The sequence below is a fragment of the Dipodomys merriami genome, unplaced genomic scaffold, assembly GCF_024711535.1.
Source record: "Dipodomys merriami isolate MVZ:Mamm:240054 unplaced genomic scaffold, mDipMer1.0.p SCAF_7, whole genome shotgun sequence".
In the NCBI taxonomy this organism is placed as follows: domain Eukaryota; kingdom Metazoa; phylum Chordata; class Mammalia; order Rodentia; family Heteromyidae; genus Dipodomys; species Dipodomys merriami.
The window spans coordinates 50,496,058-50,505,805 of NW_027206290.1; the positions used below are offsets into that span (position 1 = coordinate 50,496,058).

General features: G+C 46.0%; 1 protein-coding gene across 1 annotated transcript; it reads left to right on the top strand.

The window, feature by feature from the left end:
• Positions 1-2,094: 2,094 nt before the first annotated feature.
• Vsx1 (visual system homeobox 1) lies at positions 2,095-9,371 on the top strand. The gene is made up of 5 exons (XM_070007504.1): positions 2,095-2,518; positions 5,362-5,440; positions 6,012-6,135; positions 7,518-7,698; positions 9,082-9,371. Exons 1-5 carry the CDS (start codon positions 2,095-2,097, stop codon positions 9,369-9,371), a joined length of 1,098 nt encoding a protein of 365 aa, XP_069863605.1.
• Positions 9,372-9,748: the final 377 nt, after the last annotated feature.

The window sequence follows — 9,748 nt, forward strand, 5'->3', positions numbered from 1 at the left end:
CCTGGCCATCCACTTGGGGTGTGTCATCTCGGTGACTTCCTGATCCCCCTCAAACACTGGACTAGGGGACACTGGTCGAACCATCTTAGAGTAAACGGTCCGCCTAGCCTAACCTGGCTGCAGATTACAAAAATGGGTGGAATCTCTATTGACTGCAAAGTCAAATTCGGATTTATAAATGCCCACGTTGCCAGGCAAAGAGCCTGAAGGTAGTTTGGCAGGGTGGTTTATTGCTGACGCCTTCTCCTAAATCCAGAGGTAAATTTGGGGCCAAAATTCTTGGCAGAGTTAAAACAACAACAACAACAAGCCCCGACTAGAGCCATCTAAAGCGGCCCCTCCTCCCCAGCTCAGAACGATTCAAAGGACAATTATCCCAAAGGAAAGTTATTGTTTTGCTAATCCCAGGAACAGCTTGCCAGGGGGAGATTTGGGTCTTCCTTTAATAATGGAAAGTTAATGCGCAGCCTCTTGTAATTATCTTTATCGGAAGCCCCTTGTTTAATCTGCACGTTTAGCCGCGGCCTGGCGCCTGGCCGGAGAGCAATGTGAGCTGGACCCACTTTGAGAGTCTGACTCCAGCCGCGCTTGCAAGAAGCCACGCTGGGTGGTCTGGGACTGTCAGGCCCTGGGGGAGTTAGGAAGAGTCCAGGGTTCATGTCCCCAAATCCTTCCAGGTCCTATTATTAGAAAGGGTGAGGTAGGCTCTAAGCGATGAGGCGTGACTGGGCCCAAGGCTGAGCCTGGAGTTTGGTTTTCGCAATTTTAACAAATGTGGAGTTTTCACATAAAAAGCGGGCTGTCTGGGAATAAGCATAAAATCGGACAATTTGCTTGTTTCCATGAAGATCCATGCGTTCCTGTAGGCGAATCCTATTTTATCACTACCACCCCATTAGGCATATTGGATTAAGATGTTGGCATGTATTTATTCTAAATATTAATGGTTTTCCTGATGTTTCCCTAGAACGTGATTGTTTTGGTTAAACCTAGCGCCCTGCCTGCGAGTTTTCAAGCCCCTATCATCCAGCCCAGAGAGTCCTGGAGGAAGATTTGACTGGAAGCAAACTGCCCATGAATTAAACAAACATTTCCATTCTTTTCAGCTCAGATCTTTTTCGGTGAAGTCATACCAGTGGTGGTCATTCCAGTAGTGGTTTTGGTGGTAGTGCAGGGAGGAATGTGACTCTTGGTCATTTTATTCTGTTGTTACTTCCTACAGGTGTGGGTTTTGGGGGGATGGGGAGTTTGCTCTTCTAGCTTGTTGGGCTGGTGCTCTACCACTTGTGTAATGCCTCCAGCTCTGCTTTTTTTGTCGGTCGTTGGGCCGTAACTCTGGCCCTGGGCACTGTCCCTCAGCTCTTCAGCTCAAGGCTAGTGCTCTACCACTTGAGCCATGGCACACTTCCAGTTTTTTCTGCTTATGTGGTGTTGGGGAATGGAACCCAGGGCCTCATACATGCAAGGCAAGCACTCTACCACGGAGCCACCTTCCCAGCCCCCAGCTCTGCTTTTAACTTTACTTTTCTGCCCTGGCTGACTTCCAACTGCCGTTCTCTGGATTTTTAGCTAGAATTATAGGCATAAACCACGGAGCCCAAATAACTTTTTCTTTCAATACATTTTTAATTGTTATTATAAAGAGGGGTTAGTTACAGTGACATAAGAGTAAAGAGTACATTTCTTTTTGGACAATGTCACCCTGAGTCCTGTTTTAGTAGGCATGTTGGGAGGGTTCGGGTTCCTGGAGTGAAAACCAGACCTGGAGGGTCTGGAAGGAAGAAGGCCCCATCAGGATGTGGAAGTTGTAGCTTTTAGAGGTTCTGGTTGACAGCAGGGTTGCTGTCGCTGGCCTCCCCACGATCACAGAATGGGGGTGGGGTGGGGACAGCTGGAGGGACGAGAGGGAGAACTGCAGCTGGGAGGGCGGCAACCGAGGGAGGGGAGAACGCGTCCTCATCTCCCGGATCCGCGCGCGCGCCTGCCCCCTTGCTGATTGGAACCCTCCAGGCCTTCGATGCCCGGCGGGGCATATAAAGCGTCTTCGGAGCTAAGCCTCCTCTGGAAAGGGGATCAGAGGGGGATCAGAGAATCATGACCGGACGGGACGCTCTTTGTGACGGGCGCGTCAGGAGCAGGGCCCTGGTGCCGGGCAGTTCCTCCACGGGTTCGCGCCCTCGAGGATTTGCCATCACAGACCTGTTGGGCTTGGAGGCGGACCTGCCGGCTCCCGCGGGTCCCGGGCCGGGATCCAGCTGTGAGAACCCGGCGACCTCACCCGGCCCGGGGTCTGGGCTTGGTGGCTCGTGCTTGGCGCGCGGGGCTCTCCCGTTGGGCCTGGGCCTCCTCTGCGGCTTCAGCTCCCAGCCATCCTCCGTTACCCGGGCGCCCTGCCTGCTTCTAGCCGACGTGCCGTTTCTGCCACCCGGGGGACCCGAGCCCGCTGCCCCGCAGGTCCCCGGCCGTCCGCCGCCTGCTCTCGGACCCCAGAAGCGCAGCGAGAGCGTCTCGACGTCCGGTAATCAGGCCCGCGCTTCCGGCCCCTGTCCTTGGTCCTGGTGGTTTGGGGCCCTGCAAAGGGGGCTCATGGCTCCCCCAGTACCCCAAGTCTCTAGGAAGTCGGGACCCCAGAGGGATGCCCAATTGAGAGAGGCGTATTTATTTGAGCGGCTCTGCCACCTGCCCCTGGCTGTACCCCAGATCCCTGCCTGTCCTTCGAGACCCCCTTCTCCCAGGACTGCGGGGACTCCCACCACCAAGCTCGGGATACGACCAGGTGCAGCGAGCTAGAGTGAAGTGGGGGAAGGAGCCATCACCCCCACGATCTTTTCCTCCCAGCTCTTGGCGCTGGTCTGGACCTGGCGGGGAGCCGCTGGGAACCTGTCGGGTTCACCAACCAGCAGGGGGACCCTGCTGATGGTCAGGGAGCGGGGCGGGCGAAGGTTTGCTAAAGTGATGGAAAGGGTACCGGTGCGCGCGGAGGATGGAGGATGGAGCAGTGAGTCCTGGAGCTACCAGCCTCTCTGCCGCCGAAAAGGGAGTCCCGGGTGTCGTTCTTCCCAACCCTAGCAGGCCGGAATGAAAAGATGATGGCCCGTGTCGCTGGAGTTAGGCTCGCCTATTGTGTGGAGCCTGTTTCTTTCCTCAAAAATGTGGAGGTGTGGATTAAGCGCAAAGAGAAGTCATTTAAATACCAAGAAGCACCAGGGCAAATCGAGAGGCTGGGGATGTGGGGAAAGAAAAAGGAGAATTACACACACACACACACACACACACACACACACACACGCACGCATGCACACACACTCAGATATAGTGAATCTATAGGGTAGAACCTAGACTAGAGCATCCAGGCAGCCAAGTCAAAACGAATATATTGTTTTAGTGATAGTACAAGGAAACAGATATACTTGCATGGGGCTCAAGTGGTACAGTGCTTGCCCAGCACTGTCCTAAACTTAGTGCTCAGGACGGCCACAAAATTAAAAGAAATCAGTATAAAGTAAAATAAAGCATGGCAGATCATCAGGATAGATGAGCACTAAATAAATATAGTTAAAAATAAAAATAAAGTCCTAATGAGCCTTCCTGAAAGATAAACTAAGTTGTGTCACCAAAAATCCAAATGCCACCTTCATAGAACGGGTTCTTTCTTCTGTGAGAATAGATAATCAAAGATGAAATGCAGTAAACCCTTTCCTGTGAGTGCATTTCACAAAGACCTAAAGCAGTATCCAACAGATATAGGATAAAGTAGTTGAGAGTTTGACGAAAGCTTTTGTCACTTTGAGAGGAAAAAGAATTGAGGCTCACACCTGTCATGCTAGCTCTGCAGGAGGCTGAGACCTGAGAATCAGTTTGAAGCCACCCCAGGCATGATACCATCTCCAATGAACAAGAAAACAAAACACACAAAAAACCTGGACGTAGAGTCAGGGCTCAAGTGGTAGAGTGCCAGTGTACTATTCATTTAAGCCTTAATTTTGGTGGTGTGGGGATGAAATCCAGAGCCTTGAGCATGCTAGGCAAAGTACTCCTATTGAGCTACACTCTCAGCCTAAATACTATTTTTAAGTCAATATTGCATGCACATATTATTTCCATGTAATCAGTAAACTATTTTACTTTGAAGGGTATTAAAACTTCTAAATCCACTGAGCATTTTATATTTATGGAAGGTCTCAATTTGAATAGCCTCATTCTATGCATCTGATAACCTCATGTGTCTAATGGCTACTGGATTGGACAGCTGATCATAGAATGTTTATAACCCAGGCACACAGTTCTTTGGTGAACTAATTGATGTAGGAGAAAAACTATCATTACTTAAAATTTTTTGCTTGGATTTATTCTGTTTTAAATATTTTGAGGCAGTTGTGTTTTTGAACCATCATGAAGCTGAACATAGTTTATTTTTCTAACCTTTCTTTAGATACATGGATATAAAAGGGCCAGGCACAGTAGAGTGATAGTGTGTGTGTGTGTGTGTGTGTGTGTGTGTGTGTGTGTGTGTGTGTGTAGGTACTGGGACCTGAACAGTGCCTGAGCACTGTCTATTAGCTTTTGTTTATTCAAGGCTGATGATCTACCACTTGACTCATGCTTCTACTTCTAGCTTTTGGCTGGTTAATTGGAGATAAGAATCTCAATGGACTTTCCTGTGGAGGCTGGTTTTGAACTGCAATCTTCATAGCTCAGTCTCTTGAGTAGCTAGGATTATAGGCATAAGCAGCCAACATCTTAGTAGAGTGATTCTTAAATTTTCCAATATATCTACACATGGTCTGAACACACTTGGAAAAATAAGTTTCCTGGGCCCACCTCTAGAGTATGGAATGGGACACCAGAGCAGGGGGAGTTTTGACAAAGATTAGGGTATCACAAGCCTCATCTCTCCCTTTGAGAAATGTTGATATGGAAGTTAAGATGAGGTGGAAGGCAAATGGAAGTAGGTAAATCTATTTGTGGGGTGTAGAAAAAGGGCAAAAAGTGGCCATGTAGCTTTGATTTCACACAATCTGGGATTTGAACCTCGACATCATTATTTACTCCCTGTGTGATTTTAGACAATTTATTTAATCTCTTTTCCTGAGGATGTTTTCTCACCTATAAAAGAAGGGTAATAATAACAATAGCAACTACCTTAGGGTTGTTTGCTGGTTTGTTTGTAGAATAATTGAGATATGGCATAACAATGTTAAGCATAGTACAGTGCCTAGAATCTGAGACAGCTAAAAATTCTAGCTCTTACAGCTAAATACATTCCTAACAGGCTGGTAGCCTCAACCCTCATGTTGAAATCCAGGAAATAAGGTTAAAAAAAGTGTGATCTTTATAGTTCTCTTTTCCTTGTGCTAACAGATGAGGACAGTCCTTCTGACGACAGGAGTGACCTGAAAGTTTCCCCCACCCTAGGCAAGAGGAAGAAGCGGAGGCACAGGTACTGCAGAAGGGGCTGGGCTGTGCTTTTTGATACTGTTCCTCACACACCATCCTCCTGTCTATGGAGCCAGCATCTGAGCACATATGGCCCTGGGTTATGGCAGGCCCAGTGACTTCCTTATTGGTGGTGAGAAGGCCACAGCAATCATTTGCCAGGAAAACATTGCAATTCCCAGGAGGCTGCAAATTACCTTTGGGTACCACTTTAATGACACAAATGTGTAGTTCTGTAAAATGGGTCTTGTTAGAATGAAGTTGATGGAATTCATTAAGAGCTAAAGGCTGGTGATGTAGCTGAGTTTGGCACGAGGTCCTGAGTTCATTCCTCAGCACACATTCATGCACATGCGTGTATGCATACAAGAAAGAGTTAACACTCTGTCATCTTTGAACCAAACTTCTGAGCTTCACAGAGACCTTATATTTTCTTTTTCAGAGGTGGGGTGTCCAGTGGTTAGGAGAGCTTTGGGGGTAATGATAGCAGGGGAGGGACTTAATGGCCCTTAGTCTTGGCAGCTTGGCTGTCCCTGTGAGCGCATGCCCACACTTGTATTTCTGGCTCCCTGCAGGACAGTTTTCACGGCTCACCAGCTGGAAGAGTTGGAGAAGGCATTCAGTGAGGCCCACTACCCTGATGTGTATGCCCGGGAAATGCTGGCTATGAAAACTGAGCTCCCTGAAGATCGAATACAGGTGTCTGGGATCCCCTTTCTCCTTCCCAAAGACTTTGAATCACATGCCATTCCTACACACATTGAGCCAACCCAAAAAAGACTTCTAAATAGCCCAATATATCCCTTTAGCTTAAAAATGGAGGGTCATTTGGCTAAAGATACATAGAGTTCACTCTGCTCCTTATACTTTTAAATCTTTTATTTATTTGTTAATGTATTATTTATTATTACTTGTGGGACTTGAACTCAAAGCCTGGCTACTGTCCTGTAGCTTTTTTTTTTTTTTTTCTTAACTCAAGGCTGATATTCTACTACTTAACCACCTCTCCACTTCTGACTTTTTGGTGTTAAGTTGAAGATAAGGGTCTCATAGTCTTTCCAGGCTGGCTTCAAATTTCCATCCTTAGATCTCAGCCTCCTGAGTAGCTAGGATTACAGGTATGAGCCTGGCGAAAACTTTTATTTGTTATTAAATTATACAATAGAAATGTCATTAAACTATGTCACTGTAAAACATTATTATATCTGCACTTAAAATCCTCAAAGAAATCATACAGCCTAACATAATCTTTCCACACTCCGGTTTTCTAAGTCCTATGTCTGCTAGCCCTGAAAATTCATATACATATTATATATGAGTATGCACACGTATGGTCACATACAGAGAGAATTTTGTACCTTTTCCCTCTTTGAGTTTGCCACTAACTTTCTCTTTTTATAATAGCTATGCCGATTCAATAATTTTCTTTTTCATATTTATTTAGGTGCTAGTCCTGAGATTTGAACTTAGGGCTATAACACTGTCCCTAAACATTTTTTCCTCAAGGCTAGTGCTTTACTACTTGATGCACAGCTCCAGTTCCAGCTTTTTGGTAGTTAATTGGAGATAAGAGTCTGAGGTACTTTCCTGCCATGGCTGGTTTTGAACCATGATCCTCAGATCTCAGCCTCCTGAGTAGTTAGGATTAAAGGCATGACCCACCTGTGCCTTGCTCTCAATAGCATTCTTTTATTCATCTAATATTCTTCATGGAAAATATCAGCAGTTCAACAACAAAGGACTAGGAGAGGCCATTATCTCAGGGGACTCTTTCCACTCAATGGGAACCATCAGGAAATGGTGTCTTAAGCCTCTTTATACAATATAGTGAAAATAAGATGCTCCTGTTTTTTTTTCATTCCTGACTCACAGGGAAACTTCAGTGAGCTATCTCCTGACCCCATGCTGAATCCCTATGGCTTTGCCTTGAGCTTGATCTCTCTTCTGTGAAGTCCTGGGTGCACTGCCTTTCTGTGGGGTGGACAGTTAGCCCTTCCTAATAACATTCTGAGACTAATCATCTCCTCCAAGTATCCCTCTTCACTGAGTCTTTCCTTGTGTGCCCTTCCGTCTCCTTCCAGGTCTGGTTTCAAAACAGGAGGGCCAAGTGGCGCAAGCGAGAGAAGCGCTGGGGTGGCAGCAGTGTGATGGCTGAGTACGGGCTTTATGGGGCCATGGTGCGCCATTGCATCCCGCTGCCTGACTCTGTACTCAATTCCACCGAAGGCGGTCTGCGTGGCTCCTGTGCACCGTGGCTCCTAGGTAAACTGAGCACCCTGGGATTGAGGATGGGATGGGATGAGCCTTACTTGAGCAGTCATTTGCAAATCAAATGTATGTATATATATACATATACATACATACATATATACATGTATATATACACACATACATACACACCTCTGTGTGTGTGTGTGTGTGTGTGTGTGTGTGTGTGTGTGTGAGTGTGTACTCAGATTCAGGCCCTGAATCCCATAACCTAAGTTCTTTTTAACTACAAGATTCACTGTATCCAGATGATTGATTTATTTTTCATTGAAAGTTTGGAATTGATGGCTAGAAAGACCCCTATTAGGATATTAATGTTAGTAAACATGTCTTGGATTTTTGGAGTACACTGATATCTTTGATTATATTTAATGTAATGTTTCCCAAATGTGGGATGCAATTAGAAAATTAGAAACCACACAATTTAGGACACAGATAATAAGAAACAAAACAATACTGAACCATGAAAACCTATCACTATCATCTACTTTTTAATCCTTGGTTCTGGTTTTGCCATTAACAACCTGCTCTGAAGTATTTTTCCCCCTCTATCTTTTTTCTTGAGGCTTGAACTCAGAGCCTGGGCACTGCCCCTGAGCTCTTTTTGCTCAAGGCTAGCATTCTACCACTTTGAGCCATAGTGCCACTTCCAGTTTTCTGGTGGTTAATTGGAGATAAGAGTCTCACAGACTTTCCTCCAGGCTGGCTTTGAACCATGGCCCTCAGACCTTAGCCTCTTAAGTAACTGGGATTATAGGTATGAGCCATCGGTGCCCAGCCTCTAAAGTTTTCCTCTTCTTTAGATATTCCCTGCTAAAACAGTCTCTAACCTGTCCAACTTTGGAGCTGGGCATTCTCAGGAAGATCACTCTTCTTGCTCAGTTTGTTGTAGCAGAGACCAGCTGGTCAGGATCACATTTTGGAGGAATGAGTAGCCAGATAAGCAGCTGGAACCCTTGGTTAGATGGATCCTGGTTGTATTTTCAGGTACTATGTTAAGAACCGGAGACACCAATAGTTAATACAGTCTTGATTTTGCCCTAAAGACTGAAGGGACTAGAGAGAATTTGGGTTAGGTAGCCAAGCTCAGCCATCTGAAATTATATAAGCATGTGGAGAGGGAAACTAGTTGGCATCCATAGGATGCCAAGAAAGCGGGCTCAATGTTCCACAAACAAAGGCCCAGCAAATCCAAACAAAAGGCACCACTTGGCAGACAGATTTTTGAACCCCTCATGGGTAGGAGTCACCTATCTGATGTTCCTGTAGGCCCAAGAAACAGACCCTGATGAGGATAATTCCAGGGGGATTTAAAAACCATCACAGGGAATTTAAATTTTAATTCATTTTAATTTTCCTTCTCTCTTTTTTTGTAAGGTATGCATAAAAAATCCACAGGAATGATAAAGAAACCAGGAAGTGGAGACAAGTTGGCAGGACTCTGGGGCTCTGACCATCTGAAAGAAGGTTCTGGTGAGAGCCAGGCTGGATCTCAGAGAGGCTCAGACCAAGGGAACCCTGAGAATGCCTTGGAAGAAGTGGCCATGGATCTCTCCAGTTCTGCTCGGCAGGAGACCAAGAAAGTACACCCGGGGGCTGGTACTCAAGGATGTCCTCACTCCACTGGGCTGGAGGGGCATCAGTCTGAGAAGGTGGGAGCCTTATGAGATTGCCCCCCCTTGCCCCCCACCAGGTCCCACCCACAAAGGTTGAAAATGTGCATGTTTCTCACTGGTATTTTTCAAAAGACAAGAGTGGTCCAAGATAATATTTCTAGCTCTGTTTTCTTCTTACAGGATCAAGATAAAAGCACTGGTCCGCTTGCTTTAACAGGATGAATGAATGACTTAGGGAAAATTCCATTTCCATCCCAGAATGGAAAGCATTCCTTAAAGGCACTCAAATCATTCACGTGTAAAAATTATTTTTGTAAAACTTCAGCTGGAAGGATCTGAAGTTCAAAAAGCCATTTTTACTTCTGGACACCATTTGAAATACACAGAGGACAGACCTGACATACTCACTCTAGATCATAACATACAAG